At 32.3% G+C, this 26,305-nt stretch overlaps 1 protein-coding gene across 3 annotated transcripts in view; it reads left to right on the top strand.

Annotated features, from left to right (window-relative positions):
* The first annotated feature begins 554 nt into the window (after positions 1 to 554).
* FoxP (forkhead box transcription factor P) overlaps positions 555 to 26,305 on the top strand; it is a 68,384-nt gene continuing 42,633 nt past the window's right edge. Inside the window, exons 1-4 of one of the 3 annotated variants that reach the window (XM_089710360.1) lie at positions 555 to 1,425; positions 21,268 to 21,464; positions 22,172 to 22,251; positions 25,311 to 25,337. In XM_089710360.1, the coding sequence (XP_089566486.1) occupies positions 25,317 to 25,337 (21 nt within the window). In that variant the 5' untranslated portion in view covers positions 555 to 1,425; positions 21,268 to 21,464; positions 22,172 to 22,251; positions 25,311 to 25,316. The remainder of the gene's footprint in view (positions 1,426 to 21,267; positions 21,465 to 22,171; positions 22,252 to 25,310; positions 25,338 to 26,305) is intronic. The other 2 variants (XM_089710358.1, XM_089710359.1) reach the window with 2 other exon arrangements.

The raw sequence follows: 26,305 nt of genomic DNA on the forward strand, positions 1-26,305 counted from the left end.
AAGGAAACATGAGCGCGCATGTGTTTGTTTGTTTGTTTACTCGCCGGTGACGTCATATGTTTATTCTCGCGGGAGGATTGGGCTGTATTGGATAGTGTGTGGTAATATATAATTTTTATGTTATGAATGTGGATTTATAGTTAAGATGCGATATAATTTGCACTTAATATTTTGTATGAGTTGTAATTTTTGAAAACTGGAAAATTGTTTTTACGTAAAAAAATGTTCAAGAGCTATAAAGTGATTTACTTATCAAAAATATTGTAAATACTTAAATAGTACCTGAATCGTCGTATTATTAAGGTAATGGCTACATCAATGAATTATTTCTCGAAATAAATAAAAAACTAAACTAAAGTTAGTAGGTATATTAGAAACATCACAAATTCAATAACATCACATATATTTACCTTAATTGATTTCTTGTCTATGGTTAATAAATTTATATATATGTAATTTACTTATTATTCACACAATTCAGAAAGTATTACGGAAAACTGTAGCATAACAAATAACAATTAACTCACGCTGCCATTGAAGAAGCAATTGAAACATAATATAGCTGTGAATAAGACAAGTCGTATTCTTTTTGCGAAGTAAATGCATAATTTAGCGTCATATGTCTTATGACTATTAATTTCAAGACGCGCTGGACACTGACAATTAAAAAAAGGAAGTAAGTGGTTGCTGATTGTCGGGATGTCATGCAAGCCGGGTCGCCCCTTGTTTACACACGCACACACAGACGCGCACGCACACGCGGCCGCGCCCGTCGCGTATTTAGGTATATTGTTGTTTATTTTATTCGGCGCTATGCTCTACCACGGGCCGAGCCTTTCGACTCAGTTTTAACGCGCACGGTTTATGAAACGACAACTGCGCTATGTTCGCTCGCTAATTATTCATATCGTAATTCGTAACCGCTTGTCGCGGCGAAAATAGCAACAATCCCGCGATTTTTATTTATTCAATCACAATATATTTTTTTACGCGCCCGGCTCTCGTGTCTCCGCGAATCTTAATGGCAGTTAATCATAGTTTATTTTTAACCCAACGTGTGTTAATAATTGTGTTGGGGCCTCTGATTCGTTCTAGTATTTGATTGAATCGCGTTTGCGGAAGCGATTCGGTGCGTAAAAAAATTGCGAACATTGAGTTTGTTCACCTACAGACCCAGTTACAGAGATAAAGTTAAATAAGATTATAGAGAGATAGATTAAATACTTTTTGGTCGGCGACAATTGGCGCGAAAGATTCAAAAGTTCCGATTTTGAAAACACCGGCGGGAGCGCGGGGCTGGAAGCGGGACGAAATTTTGAAAAGTGTTGAGCATACATGAAATGCCGCGAGTGTTTTTTTAACGCGTTTTCGAGGCTAAGCGCTAGTTGTTTGAACAAGTGTGTTTTCTAATGGATTTATTTTGAGGTGAGTTTAAATTTACTTGTGTTAGTGTTTGTATTGTTTGTTCGTTGTGTTTAGTGTGCGTGTTCGCGCCGGTGGCGGGAAACCGAATACCTAGCCGGTTCTTTGCATGTATGGGTGTACAAATAATATGTGTATGTGTGTATGGAGTTATTGTCACTTTGTTTAAGAGACATGAGGAGGGAGTCACTTGTCATGCATTTAGGCGAGGTTTGATGAGTTGACTTTTTAATTTATATGTTTCTTATATGGAATAGTAACTACGTGTACGCCACGTAAATTATTTACGAACAAATTATATCATTCCCATTTATCTATTAGGTATCGGTTTTTAACATAAGAATGCGAATGTATTATGTACCTAAACACGAAATATAATAAAATAGGTATTTTTGATAGATTTTCCTGTAACTAACTAGCGAGTATGTAAATACTAAATACACGTGTAGATAAATATGTGATAAAATGGGTATCTAATTTATTGTTGATTCATTGATTTTCATTAATTTTGTTCATTAATTTCCTATTATGTGGAACCGACTTTTTTTTATTTGTTGGTTGGTAACTTATAAAAAAGAATTCACGTGTATGTTCTGACTATAATATCTACAAAGCATAAAGATAAGGATAAGTATATAATGAATACATAGGTAGGTACTTACCTAGTTGGTTTAGCTATATTATACACTAGCTTCCGCCCGCGGCTTCGCCCGCGTGGTGTTTTGATAAAAGGTAGCCAGTAGCCTATATTATGTTCTTTCTCAGGGTCTAAAGATTGTCTGTGCCAAATTTCATCAAAATCGATTGAAAGTGTAACAGATAGACCGACAGAGTTACTTTCGCATTTAAAATATTAGAAGGGATTCATACCTATTATGTATCTACTTTGGATATTCTGAAGTAATCATAAACTAGAGGTGAATTTATTTAAAAGCACGGAAAAGTGAAGGTTACCTGTACATAATCAATAATTATTAACAAATAAAAAAATACATATTTTACGTTTTATACGAAATATTACATAAAAATGTATACAGGTAGTATTAAAAATAATAGAGGCTTCATTAGCGTTAAATAATTAAAAAATAATTGAATTTCTTTACATTAAACCATTAAATTTATTTGAAACGAATTGTTTCATTATCCATCATCCAAAACTAAAAAGTATTTAAAAACTAATTAAAAGTTAGACTTAAAGGAAGTATACCTAGTCATATTATGGTTTCAAATTAGATTGAATTGAATTGATTTGTTCTTTCATTTTTATTTTTTACTAGCGGTCCGCCCCGGCTTCGCCCGTGGTACATGTTTACGTTTTCTCTACATAAGAACCATCCTCGTACTTCAAGGAATATAATAAAAAAAGAATTATCGAAATCGGTTCAGCCGTTCTCGAGTTATGCGCTTACCAACACATTTTGCGATTCATTTTTATATATATACTAGCGACCCGCCCCGGCTTCGCACGGGTGCAATGCTGATACTAAATACACTACAGAAAAATTGTGAACGTTGTATAGGTATAAAAATATAGCGGCCCGCTCCGGCCTCCGGCATCGCACGGGTATAAAATACATAGCCGGGCGGCCGCAAACGCTACGTCCTGCAATTTTTAAATCTGTAATATCTTCGAAAATATTCACTTAAATCATACGGTGTAAAGGGCCATATAGATCTATATTAAATGAACAATGTATCCATGGTATTTAATTGGTTAAGGATTAATGCTGTATTGGTTAAAATCGCTTCGAAAATTAGCCATTATTTGTCGTAAAAAGTAAATGACAAAAAAAGTTATTGTGGGTTATCCATAAGAGATAGACATATACCATCGCGGACTTTTCTGTAGACCTTTTCAATGTGTATAATACTTAGTACATTATTTTGATAAAACTCGTAGGGTTCAGCCTGCGTTTGCAATGTAAGCGGAATAAATGTAATTTTTTACGACATCACATTAGAAACCTCAAAAATAACAGTACTTCTCCACTATTTAATGGATCTTATTATACATATAAACCTTCCTCTTGAATCACTCTATCTATTAAAAAAAACCGCATCAAAATCCGTTGCGTAGTTTCAAAGATTTAAGCGTACAAAGGGACATAGGGACATAGGGACAGGGAAAGCGACTTTGTTTTATACTATGTAGTGAAGAAGATTAGATGTAGGTATCAACTACATAGTATAAAACTTGATAAAACCACTATAAAACAAAGTCGCTTTCTCTGTCCCTATGTAGGGTCATAGGGATGTATGCTTAAATTTTTAAAACTAAGCAACGGATTTTGATGCGGATTTTTTTAAAAGATAGAGTGATTCAAGAGGAAGGTTTTAATATATAATTTATTATGTTTTAGACAAAGCGGGCGAAGCCGCGGTCGGAAAGCTAGTAGAGATATAATACCTATACGACTATATTAGTAAAATATGGTTTATAAAAAACCCTTCGCTGTAGTATCAATGGTATGAACCAGCTTAATTAAATTTGAATAACACGTTTGGTATAATTAAAGCATTTTGTTTATCTTGTCAAAAATTAACTTTGTTCATTGTTCATGACCTCACCTGTTATTGTGTTTTTATTTTTAGACTTTTAGATAAATACCTAATGATAAATATATCCATAAATTATTATTGAGAAGATATAAATTTGCGACATAACAGGTTTTGTGTTACAGGCTAGGAAAAACAATTTCAATTGGCTGAAACAATTTTTTGATCAGAAACTATTTTTACACAAATAGGCTATATTTGCAAACTTAACTGGCAAATTTACAATTAATGAAGGCCAAGTCTTAAAAAAAATTGTTGAATTATTTATTATGTATCAAAATAAGCCATCAACGAATAAATACGTATAAAAACGTGTTTCGTATGATATATTATTATTTTTAAAAGATTATCTATAGAAATATATTATATACTTTATTCAGGTATCAATCAATTTAAAAAGTACTTCGATACATAGGTACCAAGATTTTTTTTTGTGAAATCGGTTAAAAGTTAAAAATGCACTTTTTTAAGTCGAGCTGCTTAGAGAAGAGGTCGCGGGTCCTCTCTATTGAATTGACATTTTTGTATGCGCACAAAACCACAGCACAAAACTGACCAGAATTCCCGCCTAATTTGACAGCGATGATACCACAGACTATAACCTTACTATAACCACTACTATAACTAACAGAACATACTCTGTGGTTAAGTAATATGTGGCTATTCACAGTTAGACTGTAGGTGTTCAACAATTAGTAGTGTTTTTTTGGAAAACACTACTAGTGCCGAAAATACTTCCTTTGCTTTGCTTGCTTAGCTTTCATTTCCTATATTTTTACGGAATATCTGTGCTTTCTATTTTAATAGCGATTCAAAAGCTTATCGTGAAAAATGACAAAATGAATTTTTTAATTTCTTCAGTCTTTCTTCAGTATGGTGCAGATGGTCGTGAATGGCAGCATTTATAGATTCTAAAAAACCTTTAATTCCTATAAAATTGAATATCTATACGATAGATACAAATCTATAATCTATGAATCAGTACATTAATCTTACTATAAACAATGCTAAGATAAACAGAGGGTTAGAATCAAAATAAGGGAGTATACCCCTTGGCCATGGCTCTTCAAGAGTTGTTTCGAGAAAGTAATTCTATATTCAACAACAAAGAAAATATTTTATTTAAAACATAGGAGTAAAATACAATAGGAGTAATTAATGATTACCTACCTATGTATTCTATTTATGTTTTCTATCTCGCTTGCACTGACGAGATGGCCATTTTTTAACATACCTACATCAATAAGAATATCTTCATATTATATTTTCGATTAATAAGGTGTCAAAGATATAAAAATAATATACAGGTTTTTAAATAAATAAATTATAATTTACAAAATCTGCAAGGAGATTAAATAAAAGCAAAAGCAATTAAAAATACAAAAAATGTATAAACTTTTTTATGTAACATAAAAATTTAAATAGATACGCATATTATGTATGATTGAGGAAAATATCCTAGTAATAAAATCTAATCTCGCTATTCTTATCCTAATTAAATATTTTAACTTAGGCATTGTAAGAATAATTAAGTGAATTTAAAAAACTTCAGTTACAATAATATTAATTATTTATTTAACTGACAGTGCATTGCTCTTTAAAGGCATTTAAAATATGAATATATTCGTATAATTTGGGTAATAATATTTATTTTTTAATTTTTCACTGTAGGTACTTTTAAAAGGAGATTGTTCTTAATTTGACTTCAGTCGGCTGATTATGTTAAAAATAAAGTGTTTTTTTTATAACAGATAGCATTAGGTAGAATCTGGTAGAATAAATAATTTTTATGATTAATAATATATTATTTGTTTGAAAAGACATTTTATGATTTTATTTTACTATCTCTGTAAAAAAAAAACTATAAATACCTAAGTGATGTATTCGACAAAAATTATTGAACTGTTCATAGATAGAGGGCAAACGATAGTACCTAAGTATACAAAATATGCAATATTGAACATATACATATATATTTTAATTTTATCAATTTTAAACTTCGCATTTACTTACAAGTTTGTATGAACTGTATGACTGTATGATTGCGCGTGAAAAGTTGGCCATCTTGGATTTCCAGTTGCGCACATTTCAATGAAAAATATAATAAAAGTTTTATGATTGGTTAATTTTTTTTTAAAACGATGCCTATTTGTGAATTACCATCGCGTTCCTTATGTGTCGGTACATACCTATGTACACTACATTAAGGGCCGATTTTTAGGGTTCCGTAGCCAAAATGGCAAAAACGGAACCCTTATAGTTTCGTCATGTCCGTCTGTCCGTCTGTCCGTCTGTCCGTCTGTCACAGCCGATTTACTCGGAAACTATAAGTACTACAGTGATGAAATTTGATGGGAATATGTGTTGTATGAACCGCTACAAAAATATGACACTAAATAGTAAAAAAAGAATTGGGGGTGGGGCCCCCCATACATGTAACTGAGGGATGAAATTTTTTTTTTCGATGTACATACCCGTGTGGGGTATCAATGGAAAGGTCTTTTAAAATGATATAAAGTTTTCTAAAAAACATTTTTCTTAAAGTGAACGGTTTTTGAGATATCAGCTCTCAAAGTCGTAAAAAGTATGTCCCCCCCCTCTATTTTTATAACTACGGGGTATAAAATTCTAAAAAAAATAGAGGTGATGCATGCTAATTAACTCTTTCAACGATTTTTGGTTTGATCAAAGTATCTCTTATAGTTTTTGAGATAGGTTGATTTAACTGTAATTTATTATATTTGCTGCTACGGAACCCTTTGTGCGCGAGCCCGACTCGCACTTGGCCGGTTTTTCAATCCATGGATAAAACTTATCCGCCCAATAAAGTATTACACGATAATATTAAAATGTCACCCGTAAACTATCAAAGACGGGCAAAGAATACATTTTTGAAATGGTAGTTTAATACGTTATTCGACGAATAAGTATTAACCAAGGATTGAAAAATCAGCCCTAAAATGTTTATTTTAAAAATTGTTATTCATTTATTTTCAAAAAGTTTATAAAGTTATACGTTTGTGACATTTAATAATTATTGTCATAATTCTTAAACTTAATAATATCAACGAGATATGAGTAAATAATGACTCAAAAATAACTCGTATCAATAATAAGCGAATGTAAATGGAAAATCCAAATAATTTCGGTTTCCAACGACCTCAAGGTAAACCATTGAGTTATGATAAGTTGTAAATAGTAAATAAAAGATTTTAGGGTTATATTATTTACGTAAAATATATAGGAACTACTGGTCCGATTTGAAAAATTCTTTCACTGTTAGATAGCCCATTCATCGTGGAAGGCTATAGGCTATATTATATCACTAGATTTCCGCCCGCGGCTTCGCCCGCGTTTGCAAAGGAAAACTCGCATACTTCCCGTTCCCGTGGGATTTCCGGGATAAAAACTATCCTATGTGTTAATCCAAGTTACCCTCTATATGTGTGCTAAATTTCATTGTAATCGGTTCAGTAGTTTTTACGTGAAAGAGTAACAAACATCCATACATCCATATAATATATATATTAGATTACGCTAAGACCAAAAGGAGCGGAGCCACGCGGGTGAAACCGCGGAGCGCAGCTACTATGAAATATGTATAACTGCAGCTGTGCCTCGCAGTTTAACCCGCAGTGCTCCGCAGTCCGCGCCTGTTGGTCTTAGGCCTTAGCGTGATAATGTAGAATTCCTCGATAAATGGGCTATCTGTGGGTTATCTAACACCAAAATAATTTTTAAAATCGGACCAGTAGTTCCTGAGATTAGCGCGTTCAAACAAACAAACCACTAACCATGGTTATTGTATGTAAGTTTTTCGGGATTATGATTCTCGTAGCACAGTTGTCAGTTGACAGTGGTAATAAGTTTGTTTGATTTAAAATTAAAATTAAAAACGCTTTTAAAAGTGACTAGTGAAATACATCTATAATCACGGAACCTCACACTCAACTCTGTATTTTCCTCAAATCACCGTGACTAGCGAGATTTGTTTATTTTAATTAATGTTTGGACAAGAGGATTCGTCTCAAATTCCTTATTAATTTATTATCTAAGATATTTGTTTTACAGATCACACATACATCGATATTATTTGTTAAATAGCGGCGCGCCCTCGTTTTCCTTTTAAGAATGTGTGACCAGTTTTAAAAGATCTCTCTCATGTATGCATTTTTCTTTGTAACAGGGATCAAGTTACAGTAGATCTAGTAAGTAATCAAATTTTTACGAGTAAGCAACAAATTCGGTTTATTTTAAATTAGTTAAGATTTACAGTTGGTGTAACTGGATGTACAAAATATGAATAAATTAATTTAGAAACTATTTTAATAGAATACATATTAATGTAAGTCGCTGGTCGCAGCCATCCGTCTAGACAATTATGCATAAATTCTATAAAAAGTAACAATTACATACTTTTAATCCCGCCAAGATTTACATTTAAGTTGTTTCTACCTTAAAAAACTTACAAGTTACATCTAAAGTTATTTCATAATAATACAAATACAAGGTTTATTTTTTATGTTAAATTACAGCTTGTTCCTATTATTAGGTACCTACGTTAGTCATTTGATCTCTATGGGCCATTACCTATTGCTATGGGCCAGCTTTGACTCGAATATTTTTAGCTCTATTCTGATTATTAATATGAAAAAAAGTATTAGGTACCTACCTAACTATTCATACACAATGCAAGTTTGACAATTTTTGTTCTAAGTTTATTTTATGCTACATATTCTGGGATTAGTCAGTTTCCGGAATACGGAAGGCCTATATTTTAATCGCATCCTGCTAAAATAATTTATATAATACTAGCTGCCGCCCACGACTTTGTACGTGCATCCCCGTTATTCCCCGTTCTCACAAGAATTTCGGGAAATCCTTTCTGCGGATGCCTACGTCCTAACATCTACCTGCATGCCAAATTGATAGATCACTATATTATTATAATAATAGATTTATTAATTACTTTTAGATGTAATGCTATAAATAAATTACAGTAACTAAATTTCTATGGTGTATATGTGTAGAACTTTCTTCATTAGAAAATTTACTCATGAATTCGATTCAAAATTCGAAAAATAAATGTTATGTTCTGCTTTGGATGAAGATTTCTTTATAGTGCAGAATAACGATTTATTCGAACAAATACGTTAAAACATAATAAATTAATTGTGCTTTAATTTTATCGTTAACAATCACCATTTGAATATTCAAGTAGTTGCACGATACTCGAATTTTTAGTGGTTTTTTTTCTGCAATAAACCACACTTAGGACTTGACGAGCGTTACAAATTGGTTTATTTTTTCTAAAAATAGATGCCATTTGTAGGTAAATTTTCTAAAATCGTCTATTTTAGTTCACCTGTTTGTCAAATTTATGCGTAAATGTATAAAAATAGATTTTATAGACAAAAATCGACGTGCTATGCAACTTGCAAGTTGAATTACTTAAAGTACTATCAATTCAGTAGGAACCGACTGCTGAAGGTTAGAGTTACGAAAATCTTTGGTATTGTGTTAGTTAAGTGTTAGTAAGTAGTTATTTTGTCATATATGTGAAATTTTATGTATCAATGCAAAATAATAAATATCATGTAAGAAGGTTTGATTGTTTTTGAAGTGAAACTTCTTTATCGGGGTTGGAAAAAAATTTAGTGTAACATTTTTTCGTTACGCATGACATTTTTCCGTTACGCGCCATCTTTTTCTTATCCCTACCACGCGTGATTCGACGTATTTCTGTTAAGTTACATATAGTAAATTATTTTTTGAAAAATAAGGTCTTAAAGAAATTTCACTTCTTACGTGTGTACACTAAGTACATGCACACATTTTTTATTTTCGCTTTTGCATTGATTTTAGACATTATTCCTACTAATTTTAGGACGTAGGTACTCTACTTTCACTCTAACTTCAAAATGGCAGCCTAAGACGGTGTAACTTGTACCTAAGTTAAAATGTTCATGTTGTTAACACATTTTTCATTAAGGGATTTAATTTCTTAATATAACTCAAGAACCTATAGGCTATAGCTATAAGCTAACACATATAACATAATATAAAATATGTTGTTTATTTATTTAACCATTTATTGTACCACACCATTTAACAATACAATATACAGTATACTTATATAGTTGTATGGATGCGAGGTAAAGTACAAAAGGTGACCTTATCGCTTAAAAGCGATTTCTTCCAGGCACACACAACAGTGTGTATTATTTTGTCATGATCAATGCCTTGCTTTCAGCCTACATAAATGTACTGTATACAATATATATTATGGTATACAGGTATGAAAAGCAAATAACCTGTCTTAAAAATACAGTCGAATTGAGCACTCTTCCTTTTTTTAAAAGCCTGTTAAAAGGGTATAGGACATAGGTGCTTACAAATAATGTGGTATAAGGGTCAAGGTCAACCGATCACGTGCATATTATAAGTAGGTTCCCAGTGTAGACGAAAAAATAAATTGATTTAGCAGTAAAAGAGGCTGATCATTGCCTTGCATATAGAATATCAGAGAAAATCAATCTGTGAAACAGAATTATATTTGTAGCATGATTTGTAGTAAGTAATAATAAAATCGTGTTAAAAAGGTGGTGAGCATTCAAATGATAAGGTTTGAAATCTTTGAATTAATTATGTATGATTTTTTTGTTTTTATAAGAAACCATAATAGCATAAAGAAACATACACATTAAAGCCTTTTACACTAACGTTTGGGATAGTGATGTAAAATTCATATTTTCATCGATTTTTAAAAACACCTGTTAGCTGTTACAGCTAGTAGGTATGTACCTACTTAACATGTGAAAATATATTACACCAATTTTAGAAAACGTTCAAAAAAATTTCTACGTCTATGAATTTCTCTGCATAAAAAACGCAAGATCCATGTGTGCGTGTGTGCGCGTGTAGGCGTGCGATAGCGTTATCGTGAGCCTTGCAAAAATATACAACAAACATTTTTGTAGTATATAGACGAAGATCAGATCCAACGGTGCCAGGTGATAGTGATAAGGGAATCAGAACTGGGACAGTGTTTGTGGGTTGTTGCTAAGTGCTTAGTTTTTAAATCTATTTTTAGGTTTAGGGATTTTTTTCTGGTATCTAGGTCATATCAAAATTTCGTGATAAAACTTGATTATTGATATATGTATTATGATCTTAATACATTGTGACTCACTACTTTATATAATATGTATTGAAATAAGGACTTACTTAAAAGTGTGCTCCTGTATTACGCTTTTTAATCTTAGATCATTAAGTAATTTTCAATTAATGAATTATCTACTTGAAGAATCAGTCGTTTTATAATAAGCTTATTAAAATATTATCTAGACTCGCGCATATTATGTGTTCACATACCTACCTAGCGAAACGAAAATTTTGTTGTACGATTTATATACGTCTTCAAATCACAGATACATCGCACATAAACACACACAAACACACACAATCCATCCTTACAAATAACTAACCAACTATCCTTACATCGCGTCAATTTAAAACGTTCCATCTGCAAATCAAGCATATACGCGGTTTCAGCACGAAATTGCGCCTTGGTACTGATAAAACAATACAACCTAAATAATGTTGTAACCTCGAATTCTAAATAAATGGCTATCAACAACACTTCCGACCTCGTTATGTATCCTAAACATTGGCGGCACGTGTACAGCCATTTCTAAATTGACTTAAAAAATGTAATAATTCGTTGGGTAAATAGGTTTTCGACGTTTTCATATTTTTCGTCATGTTACTAAGAGTGGGCTTGGAGCAATGTGGAATGGTTCAATTGCGAAAGAAAAGTGTGTATTTTTTTTTGCAGATCCTAAAGGAATACTTAGTATATGAGTTAATCATAATTTTAATATTGTCTTGTAATTAATGAGCCCAACGCGTCTCAGAGTGAACATGTAGATAGCGTCTATCTTTAAAATCAATGAAAGAAAAATCATTTTATTTTTGCAATTTGCAAATGTAATCGGGAGGAATTTACAAACTTAAATATATATGTAGGTATACCTGTTTGAAACAATTTTATTGATTTTTAAAAAAGATCCATATTCAAGGCATTGACAGCTCATTGGTATACGGAAATGATGACGTCACACGCGATTTATAACTTTTTGACATTTCAATTTTGGTGTCGAACCTGCGACCTCTCAACTCAACGGTCAGGGACAAATACTTGACATTACTTTCTCCACTGAACTATCGACCGGAGTCAAGGTCATATGACATTTAATTAAAACCCAGGGTTTTTATAATGGACCGTAAATATCAGATAAAGTTCACAAATTTCAACATTATTTCCCGGCCAAGTGCGAGTTGGACTGCACTCTATTTAATTACTCTTGTACCATGGGAAAGATGTAACATGATAAATCTGTAAGCTTGTTTCTAGCCCGCGGTTTTGCTTCGCCTTTTGAATAAATTTAATCAACTTTAATTTACATTCTGTGAATTTTATTGCAAACGTCTGCCCAAAATGCTCGGAAAAATGAAGTCTAACAAAGATTATTTGTTTTAACAAAAGATTAAAATCAAAGCAATTAAGAGTACGTGCATGCAAGAGTTATAAAAAAAATGCGATATTTTTTTAGTTCTATCATTTAACGATATAAGATAAACGATTTACGTCATAGTTTACGTATCGGCGAATATAAACATTTTGTTTTATCTATCACTGATATTGGACCTATGTTTATTAACCTATATACGAATAACTTTAGCATTTACTACTGAAGTATTTTTGGAAAGGTTTTTTCAATGAAGGGGCAATGGACCTGAAAAATGTTGACTGAATTAACTTAGTTTTACCTTTTTTATATAAGTGTGACTAAACATTAGAAATTTCCTTTTTTTATCATATTGACTAGCTGTGCCCCGCGGTTTTACCCGCATTGTTCTTACTTCCGCTCTTAGCGTGATGCTATAGCCTTCCTCGATAAATGGACTATCTAACAGTGAATTTTTTTTCAAATCAACTCGTGGTTCTTGCAATAAGCGTGTTCAAGCAAGCAAACAAACAGACAAACTGTTGAGCTTTATACTATTAGTATTAGTAGTATAGGTTACGAATATATGTAATTAATATTTTTGTAATTTATAGTTAACTACTAGCTTCCGCCCGCGACTCCGTCCGCGCGGATGTCGGTCATCGCGTGGATGGTTTATTTCTTCATTTTGAGTAACTCTGACAATGACATCTTATAAATATCTATTGGACCCAAATACGGCTAGGCCTATAATAATACGCAACGTGTTGGCGGTTCTACAGAACATATGGATAAAACTGAAAAATTAAGATTATTTTTTTTTCTATGTATTATTCCAGGATAAAAAGTATCCTATTTTACGCCCAGGATAATAAGGTATAATTATACCAAGTTTCATCGAAATCGAACCGGTAGTTTTCACGTGATGTCTTCACATACAGACAGACAGACAGACAGACAGACAGACAGACAGACAGACAGACAGACAAAAAATTTTTTAATCACATATTTGGGTTTGGTATCGATCCAGTAACATCCCCTGCTATTTATTTTTTCAATATTTTCAATGTACAGAAATGACCCTTCTACAGATTTATTATATGTATAGATTTCTGAAATAATATACAACTTAGCATATAAATAGAAATGAAGCGAATATATTATTATGAAATAGTAGGAGGATATGGTGCAGACTGTAGACTAGCTTTTCAAGTTTTGTTCCCAATCTAGTATGATCTAGTTACTGACAAACATACAATTGTCACTGTGTTGTTTTATCCTTATTCAATTTGCAGAATGTTATTAAATCTCAACGAAATATTTCATTATTCAGGGTATTTTATAAAATTATCGTATTGTCACCTGTCAGAGATAGTGATACGTGTACATAGTTTGGATTAAATCTGTCCGTTTTGGTGGTTCAAATTCGAATCAAAAGGTGTCGGTTACACACATACAGGTGAAGACTGAAGCTAATATAAGCGTTTTGAACAGAATTGAAAACTGTCCAAGATCTATAGATAGAATCTACCAATTTTATTACTTTACTAGATTTCCGCCCGCGGCTTCGCCCGCGTTTTCAAAGGAAAACCCGCATAGTTCCCGTTCCCGTGGGATTTCCGGGATAAAACCTATCCTATGTGTTAATCCAAGTTACCCTCTATATGTGTGCTAAATTTCATTGTAATCGGTTCAGTAGTTTTTACGTGAAAGAGTAACAAACATCCATACATCCATACATCCATACAAACTTTCGCCTTTATAATAGTATTAAGATTAAGCAACATACACATATACTGACAGCACAGATAATATAATACCCACTATAGCCTTCAATTACCATAAAAAACAAAAACACAAACAGCAAGCATTGTGTGCATTTATTAGTGTTTTCGTGCTATTTCATGTGTGAATGTATATCGGGTTAGGAAAGGCGAGCATTTTTCCCATAGTCCATTGTTTTGTTTCGCAAGATAATTGCTTAAGTGGTAAATAATTGCTTGCTTTGTACACAATATGTAGTTTAAAAACTTCTTTGTACTTGCGCTGTGGATTTGCATTTGGCTACATTCTCCAGACAGATAGGTAAACGAGTTTTGTAAGTAAACTAGCTGAGCTCCGCGGTTTTACCCGTAGTGCTCCGCTCCTGTTGGTCTTAGCGAGATGATAATTATATAGCCTACGTATAGCCTTCACCGAAAGAATCGGACCAGTAGTTCCCGAGATTAGCGCGTTAAAACAAACAAACTCTTCAGCTCTGTGCTTCAGCTTTATAATATAAGTATAGATAGTATGTTCCCATCTATATATCGATACTAATAATATGATCAGGAACTGATAGTCCGATTTTAATAGCCGATTCAGTGTTAATTAGGCTATTTATGAAGGAATACTATTATATAGGCTACTAGCTTTCCGCCCGCGGCTTCGCCCGCTTTGTCTAAAACCTAATAATTTATATACTAAAACCTTCCTCATGAATCACTCTATCTATTACAAAAAAACCGCATCAAAATCCGTTGCGTAGTTTTAAAGATTTAAGCATACATAGGGATATAGGGACAAAAAAAGCGACTTTGTTTTATACTATGTAGTGATATGCCATCACTTGTGTCTCGTAGACCACTAGGATCGGAGCAATGCGGGAAGAACCGCGGGGCATAGCATTAGCAGCTAGAATATTTATGATATTATTCGTTATCTTCTCATACATTAGATGTTTCTCATATATTAGAGTGTTTCGTCCACGTATAAGAAACATGGGCTCCTTAATCCTTATTGTTATTCATTTCGAGGAGCCGAGCGAGGAGGTGAAATATATAAATTTAAAGGTAATGAACGACTAGCCGATAAGTTATCGGACGATAAAGTGATGTTGAGAAAACCCGAAGGCAAAAGTTAGTGCACTATTAAATTTTCTTGTTATAATTGTATAACATACTAGTTCTAGACTTTATAACTTATAGCACACTAAGTATACTGAAGTATCTAAGTTAAATAATTGGTGTTACTTATATCGTAGTAGGTATTGATAAAAAATAGATTCATGTTACATGTATAATCTATATAATTAAATATAAGTGGAGTGTTTGTTTAAATTACAGATAACTTATTATGAGGTTTTCCTGTAAACATTTAATTTAATGTCGAGTAAATAATATCATTTTAAAATAAAAGATAGATAAGTTAAGATTTTCTCAATATATTGTATTGAGGAAAATTAAAAAAAAACTAAAGACTTTCTTATTAATTCCTGTTCTTATTTTATGTACAATTTAGTTTATTTTTAGAATTTAGGGTACTTTCGGCACAAATACGTTCATTCTATTTTAGAAAATGGATAAGTAATACAAAAAAGTGTAAGGTTTCAACTTTCAGTTTGTTTATAGTTCTAGGTAAGTAGGTATACCAGTGTGGAGATTGGAGAGGTAAAGTAAGTTTGTGAATTGGTTTGTAGGTAATAATTGATATCTGCAACCAGTAACCACTAGTATTGAATGAAATATTCTTATGAATACTTTTGTCTATAGATAATATTATTGACTTTGAATGAAAATCAAATGACAAGCAATTAAAAGTTGAATATCTACAAGGATATAGATATCTAATTGTTCGGACTTCATTTATTTCAATTTTGTGTAGGTCTACACATAAAGACTAACGCAATATAAATTTACCACATAATATAAACTTTAGAAATTTCTTAACATGCGCCAAATAATGCAATTATCATTATAGGTATGAGAATTTGCATATGAAATTTAAAATTGCGTAAAATTAATTTAGACTTATTGTCAAGCCCATTTTATTCCATCCATCAACGACCAATCAAACGTTCGGAAACCGGTTCTAACCAGATTTATTAGCATATGATTTCAAAAGATCGGCATATTTCCGGTTTTCCAATGACTTACCCTCAAATTTATCTCACAACGTACTTGACCAATTTTTTCCTTATCGCAAATTATGTTTATTCGTTTGCGAATATTTACAATTACATAAATGTTGATAAGATGTTATTTTTTAAATAAACAATCAATTTATCGGCTTTTTTTTATATTTTTATAACAATAAGCTTGTTTGTAATTTCGTTTGATCTCATTCCACGTGTTTAATATTTTTTAAGTAGGTAATTTTAATTTATTTTGTTTGCCTCTCAATAATTATAGGTATAATTTATTAAATTACCTATATTATATGGAACCATTGCCAAACCAATAACCATAGATGAGATGAAGAACAGTTTTACAACTTTTTGGAAAGGAGCTGATTGAAACGTCGGGGAAGAAAAGTGGCAAATACCTTTTTATTTCAGATTCTAAAAAGACAAAGAAGGTAAATAAAATAATTGTCTACAATTTAAATTAGAACATAAAAATAAATTTTATGAAACAAAATGAGATGATCCATTGAAATGTTACATTTTTTAGGCCTGACCTTGAGTTTTTTAGAGGACGCAATTTTATTTTTTTGATGTGTAGGGGGGGTCAGTGTGAAGCTAAAACCAAGTTTGTGGGGTCGCCACCCTTGTCCCATGGCCGCCATCTTGAATATAGCGGTTGAAATGGTTTTAACGATATATCTCTTAAACTATTTATCTGATAATAAAACAATTTCAACATTATTTGTTGCAAATTAAATTCTCTACAACTTTGATTCAGTAACTTTTTGTCGTAGAACTATAAATAAAAAAGTTATAAGCGAAAATGTTCAGAAATTAGAGCTATTTATATTTTTCAATAAAACTTTTTTTTATCATTTTACGAAGAAATGATATAAGACTATTTTTGTAGATTGTTTTTCGAGGAACAACTTTTATATACAACATTTTTTCATTACGTCAATAGCTAAGGTTTTACAGCGCTCAGAAGTGAGTACTATTTTTCAGTAGTAACTATACATAATAAATTGGCTATTGGCTCTTTTCCCAGACTCCACAACAATGGAAGCACACTGCAGAACATTTCAGCCCTGCTTTTCGACGTAAAAAAAACGCACTTCCAGACTCTACCTCCTGGGTTGTGGGGAAAAGATTCAATAATTAATTATTAATAATATTGTAAAATTAATTATTAAAAATATTATTATAACAAAAATAAAATAATTACTGGTGACAAATTATTATTAGTACACACATAATATATCGTATTCTGTATAGTAAAGAGTACTTAAAATAGTACTCACTTCGGATGGCTGTAAAACCTTAGCTATTTACTTAATGAAAAAATGTTGTAAATAAAAGTTGTTTTACGAAAAACAATCTACAAAAATGGTCTGATATAATTTCTTCGTAAACTTATAAAAAAAAGTTTTATTGAAAAATATAAACATCTCTAATTTCTGAACATTTTCACTTATAACTTTTTTGTTTATAGTTCTACGACAAAAAGTTACTGAACCTAAGTTGTAGAGAATTTAATTTGCAACGAATAATGTTAACATTGTTTTATTATCAGATAAATAGTTTAAGAGATATATCGTAAAAACCATTTCAACCGCTATTTTCAAGATGGCGGCCGTGGGACAAGGGTGGCGACCCCACAAACTTGGTGATAGCTTCACACTGACCCCCCCTACATATCAAAAAAATAAAATTGCGTCCTCTAAAAAATGCGACCCCAAATGTAACTTTTCAATGGACCAAGAGGAATGTTGATGAGTTGATGTTGTTGACATTTATTAATTTTTACAAATTGTTGATTGTGTTACATTATATTACCAACTATGACGGAACGTATCTATAATTATATTGTATCTAAGATATGTAACATAAAATGTAACATAAGAAATAAACAATCTATAGCTGTTTTAAAAACACTTTATGGTAATGTGGACGATAATGACTCAGCACAAAATTAGCATTTTTAAAAATCTAAATATAAACGTTGTTTCTATGATAACAACGTTATTTATATTTCAAAGATAAACATCTGAATAGTTGACTATAGCACGTCCATAATAATTTAAGATATAGGTTTTCTGTCAATACATTTAAATATATGAGACAACAAACGTTTTAACAATACTATGTAGTTCAAACGACTCATAATGGATCTTCAGCTGTTATAACCACATAAAATAACTACAAGACAAAATTTATTACCGGCTCGAAACGTGCAAACAACACTTTGTGTACAATGCTTAAACACATAGGCGGCTGTGAAAACACACGCACACATTAAAACGAGTTCACACAAAACAAACCAGGAAACGTATAGCGAAAAACAAACAGGGGTCTTTTGTGTTGTGTAAACAATCGGCGGGCTATGCAACAGGCGTGACGTTAAAAAAAACAACAAAGATTCATGGTGTGTGTCATAGATGGCAGTCATGTTCTGCGATTCGAGAATGCTTAGCAGTTCATTAGTGGCGGCATAGATGGCGTGATTGTCAATTTTGATTTTTATGGTTGCCGTAGTATATTATTATTAGTCTGTGGTTGCCGGTTTTATGTGGTTTGTCCTGTGGTTTGTCCGATAAAATCTATAGTGTGTAAAAGCTTCGTACAACATCAGACTTCTATTTGATATTCGCCGATATTTTTTTCTTTGCTTTTTTATGATACTGAGTAACATCGCAGGTCTATTTAGGCTGTGGTTTATGAAAAAACTTAAAACTGGAACCCCAATTAATATTATAGCACAGACTAATAATAATATACTACGTATTATAGTATGACCGACCGCTACTCTAATAAGTTAAAGACGCCGCTATGTCTGTTAAAATTCAGACAACAACAACGTGGTTTTGCAAAATAAGACTCAAAGGTCACATTTTAAAAATATTAAATTTATTCCGTATTTCCTGTATGCGTGTCTATTGACTAAGGACTACCTAAGCTATAAATACGATTTGGCTGGAGAAAAATGGAAATGTACCTAGATTTTTTTTCAATAAAACTGAAGAGGAAAAAAATAAAATTGGAAATTGCATCGACTGAGTACACTATCAAACTTAGAGCATGTTGGTTTAATGCTTTAAGCTATCAAAGCATAGAAATTGTCCGCATAAAAACATAGGAGTCGAAACTGCTTAGACTTAAAAATAAACGTTTTATTTAAACTGGTATTAATCATTGCTTAGAAACAGTCAAAAGGCTTACTATTAAAAATATGTTTATTTATATAACTTGTATACCGACGTGTTAAAACGCTTGTAATGCAAGGTCACTTCTGTTGGGACTTGGGGGTTATGTTTCGTTGTTACAATAACAATTTAGGTGTTTGGTTGAGCTGTGTCATGTTTGGAATATCGGATTACGATGCATTTTTCTCTACTTCAATCGAATATTGCAATTTTTGTTTATATATTTATAATTTAATATTTAAACACTATTGTTTTACCAATGATATTCCTACCTACAATAGGTACAGTAGGTACAACAAGTATAGTGTATTACCTAAATTATCTGTGGTAAAACGTCAATAACTATGCAGAAAGCGGATCAATTCTTAACTATATATTATATTATCATCCCGACAAAATATGTCCGTAAACTATGACAAGACAGATAATAATCAAATAATTACATAAATTACGAATTACGGTTTAAAAACGCGTTTATCGCGATTCATACCTCCTATCTTTCAATCAAGGTTATCCGCACAGACAGACATGAAAACACGTGTAAGGCGGCAAAGAATTCGTCCTTTGACCGCTTTACGAATTTGATTATTTAAATAATCGCAATAAATAGCTGTGACCTTCGCGAAATGCAAATTTATTTATACAACGCTTCGTGTTTCCGCGTTGACACATAAATTACATTACCTAAACGCAAATTAAATATGTTTGATTGACTTGGAATAGCTTAGAAAATTGGGGGGACTAATTTATGAGACCTACACAAATTGCCGACTTATTTGCAAAGGTGTTTGTTAATTTGAGGTTATTCTTGGCGAATTAAAAACTGGAGCAAGAGCAGATATTTTGTGTATGAATGGAAGAGACTAAGTGTTCATGTAGATTTAGTATGAGATTGAAGATTAAGAATTTGATTATAATATTACAAACTATGCTGAAGTTTGTACACTGAAGAAGGCTTTATCTTCGATAGTAGATATTAATATAACTAATAGTAGGTAATAATTATACAAGTTGAATTAATATAATCATCTATCGTATCTATTGATAATCAAATACACACTCAATTTATAATTCTGAATTGCACACGTACATATCGCAGTACACAGTTATACCATTTTCATGCCTATATCTTTTATGCATGTTAACGTGAGCATAATTTAACATGCTTCTCATTTTTCCCTACAATTAATTGGCAAATGTGCTAAAATATTCACAAGAAACAGAACTAAAGGTGAACGAACGTGCTAAATCTAATATCTACAGTAATCTGTTCGTGATGTTGTCTCCAACAGTCAATACAATTCACATAATTTATGTTTATTTGCGTCATACGATCTTTCCGTGATATTTTTTAAAAATACTTTATTTGTAAGCATGTGCCAGCTACGGTGTATAGCTCGAACTCGTTGTTTTATCCCATAAGCGTCCCGACTCCATTACTATTTCAAACGTCAATAATAATAAAGTATATGTTTAGACAAACATTAAAATTATCTAGGATTCTATTAAAAAATGTAAGCATCCACCATCTGTTTTCAATGTCTGGGGCAAACGTGTTCTTATGTCTGAAAGCTTAAGGTCGATGTTCGTCAAGCGTTCGAGTGTGTGGCTCTCATCGTAACCCTTACTTAACATACTTAAAGCTATTGCCACTGGCAGTCGAGTTTATTATTGTTTTTCTGTTCTGTTACAGATTGTATTCAAAACATTGGACCCGTATCGCTTCAGTCATTTCAAGAGAACGACCAAGGTGTGCCGCTGGGTGCCGTTTGTGGTCACTGACTTTTACTATTTTATATTGACCATTGTTGTGTAGTGATTCATATTATTTGTGATATCTGGATGTGTCTCCAGCGAGATGAAGACGATAATCATAAAATAGATGAAACGGTGAGTGAAATTTATTACCTCTAACTAATTCGAAAGAAGATTTTTATCTAATAATTTATATTTTTACTGCCAATATCTCGCAAAATATTATTTTTTTCTACTATCACGTAATAATTAATCGATTACTAATAAAGGCCGTTTTATTTTCAACATTTAACACGATTAATAATAGCTTTATTCCAAGGCTTTTTATACAAAAACTCATCCTTCAAAGGAGGAAGCTGTTTCGATGAAGAAAAATTCAATGACTCGCGATCTATATTGATGAGCTTGCGATTTTTTGTGGAAAAACATATTTTTAACTTAGCACCAATGTTAACAATATTGGTATTTGGGATGAAGGATATTTTTAATATTAAATAAAGATATTGAAAGTGCTCTATAAATTTATTAAGGAATTATTATATACTAATATTATAAAGCCGAAGAGTTTATTTGTTTGAATGGGCTAATCTCAGGAACTACTGGTCCGATTTGAAAAATTCTTTGGGTGTTAGATAGCCCATTTATCGAGGAAGCCTATCAAGCTAAGAACAACAGGAGCGGAGCTAGTGTTTAAAAAGTGAAGTCCCGTGTCCCCTAGTGGAGTAAGGGGCAGATGCATTATTCATACAATATATGTTTCACTGATCTATCTTCTTTAGGGATAAGTAAGTCAGCCTTCTGTGGCTTGCCAGACTGAGACCTTTTTTCTTCGTCTCCACCAGGAATCGAACCCAGGACCTCTCGGTTCTACGCACATGCGTCAACCACTAAACCAAGGAGGCAGCTAGTATATTTAAAATAGGTATGTATAATTATTATATTATGATTTATTTCACGGGTATATAAAAATAATGCTTTGTATTAACTTAAATTATAATCAAATTCAATTTTGAAAATTATTTTTTTGCGTAAAGTGGGGGCGCTAATGTATTATAATAAATGAATATAATTACCTATTCAAAATGAAACAGTTAAAAATGTATACATTAACGGTTTCAAAAAGGTTTTTATGATTTATATGGAAGAAGACTATATTATGTACATAGAAAAATCAAAAAAGGCATGGGCTAACTACAAATTCATGTTTTTGCCCATATTTTCACTCTCATATTTTAAAAGAAAGAAGGAAAAAGTAAATTCCAAGCTTTTAATACGATCACATGTAGAAATATTTAAAAACATATACATAACTAGCGGTCCGCCCCGGCTTCGCCCGTGGTACATATTTCGCAATAAAAGGTAGCCTATGTTCTTTCTCAGGGTCTAAAGATTGTCTACAGTGCCAAATTTCATCAAAATCGGTCTAGTAGTTTATGAGTGAAAACCATACATACATACGTATACAAACCTTTCCTCTTTATAATATTAGTATAGATATGTAAGTTATATGTTTTACATCTATGATTACGCCTTAAACATTTAAAACACAGACCGTGTTTTCCAAACAGCAATTTGACGAAAAGGTAAACTTTTAACAGGCGGAGAGGTGGAATCTAAACAACTCGACCATATCACACTATCGATATTATAAACAAGAAAATCGATTGAAAACAACTATGTTACCCGAGCGTGGCCATTTTTATAAATATTGTGAAACTCAGATAAGATTGTTTAAAAATAATGCAACTATTTTTAAAGACGTATGCAGAAATAATGCAGACGATTGACATTTTAATAAATGTGTATCTAATAAAATCTAGATGTTAAGTGACTTTAATTAACAGTTTATCATATTTTTGGAGCTTATACAAATAAATACATAGATAATATTAATAGCGCTTAGATAATAAAAGTGTAGCGTCATGGCATGTAAGGAGCTTATGATTCTGCTTCATTTTTTTTTATCACAATGAATATTCCATATCCTTACTAATATAAATGATCTTCTTCTCTTATATATAAAAATGAATCGCAAAATGTGTTGGTAAGCGCATAACTCGAGAACGGCTGAACCGATTTCGATAATTTTTTTTATTATATTCCTTGAAATACGAGGATGGTTTTTATGTAGAGAAAACGTAAATATGTACCACGGGCGAAGCCGGGGCGGACCGCTAGTGATATTATAAATGCGAAAGTTTTTGTTTGTTTTTCATTTCGCAAAACAACGATTTTATTATATTTCGTGTTTGGAGATATGTAGTTCGGAGACTAGAGAGCGATACAGGCTTTTTACCCCGATGAAGAATTTCATTTTCGAGTTTACATTACACGGGTGAAGCCGTGGGAGGAAAGCTAGTCACTACCTACAAGCTACATGGTATAAAGTAACGTAAAAGTACGCTTTCCACTGTCTGTCCATGCGTATGCTTACATATTTGAAACTATATACGTCTCGAGGAAGCTCTTTCTCTCTAATTTATCGAAGAAGCTCTAGTCTATTTCATTTATTTTTCACATAAAGCGGGCGAAGCCACTGTTTTAGACAATAATTATATATACCTACTACCGGCCCGCCCCGGCTTCGCCCGTGGTACATATGAAAAATAGATGTTGGCCGATTCTCAGACTTACCCGATATGCACAGAAAATTTCATGAGAATCGGTCCACCCGTTTCGGAGGAGTAGGTATGCAGACTAACATTGTGACACGAGAATTTTATATATAAGATATTATCTAATACTTATTTAATATATCATTTTCTGTGTATAATTCTAACCAAACGTAATATTTTATCTAACATCGATGTATTATCACATACACAGCTTGTGACTATCAGCCAATTAGATAACAAGAATAAACACAAACAATCAATGCTTTGTTATAGGCATATTAAAATATTGTTTAAATAACACTCTTTATTTATATTAATATAATTTATCAGCGAGTTATCGGGACCTCCAGCTTTATTGTGACATTAGTTATTTAATATTTTCTATTTATTTATTGTATTTTAAACTAGCGTCGCCTTCTAAAAGTACGAATTTTTTGGCCAAAGAAGCTCTTCAAAACAAGCTATATACATACATACAGCAAGGTTTTAGAAGAAGTTAGCAATAAGGAACTTGATTAAGTCCTAATTACAAACATGATTATGAAAATACTAATAAGGTAGTAACTTATTAATACACTAGCTGTGCCCCACAGTTTTACCCGAATTGATCCGCTTCTGTTGGTCTTAGCGTGATGATATTATAGCCTCGATAACTGGGCTAGGTATCTAGCACCGAAACAATCTTTCAAATCGGACCAGTAGATAGTAGGTACTAGGTACCTACCTGAGATTAGCGCGTTCAAACAAACAAACTAAATCTTCTATAATATTAAGTATAGATATATACAAGGGCCTCATAAATGTAAATCTCATCTTAAAACTAAGCCACTGGACCATCTTTAAGAACGTAATATTTATTTTTAAAATATTATCTTCTTGATAATGAGGAATAACGGTCAAGGCATTTTGTGGATCACTTATTTTGGCAATACACGTTGTTGATAAAATGTTTTCCTCATCATAAAGTTTTTTTGTGTTGCTAAGATGTTTTTGGAGCATGCAGAGTTAAGACTTTTAGCTGAAAAGATGATAAGAATATCAATATGTCCAAGTTATAAAGTTAAGTGTTTTGGAAGGTAGTTTAAACTTATAAAGGTGAAGAGTTTGTTTGTTTGAACGCGCTAATCTCAGGAACTACCGGTCCGATTTGAAAAATTCTTCGGTGTTAGATAGCTCATTTATCGAGGAAGGCTGTATATCATCACGCTAAGACCAGCAGATGCGGAGCGATGCGACGGGGCACAGCTAGTTTAAACATAACTAGGTACCAAGGAGGAGGAAAACACAATACATATTAAAAATACAAATTTATTACTAAGAAAAAGCTAGGAATTGAATTATCATACGATGTTTCTTTTATTTTCAGAGACCAATGGTGCAACTACCTCTTCTAGTAAGTAATATTCAGTATTTATTCCTACTATGTATATATAAATAAATTAACTAAAATCAATGCAGGTAAGTAACAGAAACAGTAGAATAACTGAGACTCAGAATACCTACTTTAATAATAACATTATCTTTAAAGTAGCGTTAAGACTTAAGAGCTTAAGACAATATATGTACTTATAGGTATATCATAAAGATTTGCTTGCAATCTAATGTACATTAAATCATTTTCATTTTTCACTGAAATAATTATCTTCACCTCTATTCCAACACTTGAAATATATAAACAACAAAGAGGAACAAAAAACCGCAAAATTCTATTTTTACTAATAAAAAAAGTACAAAATATGAGAACTCTTTGTTATTTTCAGACTTTAAGAAGTATTTCATAATCTCTCATAAGGGTCAAAGTTCACAATAGACTAAAGAACCTTGCGACAATGGCAGTATCCGAAAAATAAATAGGGGTCACAATCTCAGAATTACTGTAAATATAAACAAATGATTATAGCGATTGATGACGTCATACGTATATGGGAACGTATTCTCGAATATTCTCTTACCTTCTAGAATATTCTGGAATACTTTTAAGCTATTGCATAGCTTCTATCGCGGGCCTTGAGCGCGGGGACCGAATTCAGAAATTCCGTAACGAAAAAACCTCACGCTCCCCACTCCGACGGGCACGGAGGTGTGGCACAGTCTATGGGCACAGTGGCATAAAGGCATAGCATGCAATAGCTTTACCGCGGCAGTCCCCACGTCTTTTTTACACGCTTTATATTAGCTTCGACGACGCGGTTGGCGCAGTGGTAAAGTAACTGCCTACTGAGCCGACGGTCCCGGGTTCGATCCCCGGTCAGGGCAAATATTTGTGTGATGAACTCAATTATTTGTTCTTGGGTCTGGGTGTTATTATCTATATATGTATTTATTAAATATTATATTTATCGTCGCCTAGTACCCACAACA

Source organism: Colias philodice, chromosome 24, assembly GCF_061535455.1.
Source record: "Colias philodice isolate Cphi_HAF_F1 chromosome 24, ilColPhil1 Martin Lab GWU primary, whole genome shotgun sequence".
Classification (NCBI taxonomy): domain Eukaryota; kingdom Metazoa; phylum Arthropoda; class Insecta; order Lepidoptera; family Pieridae; genus Colias; species Colias philodice.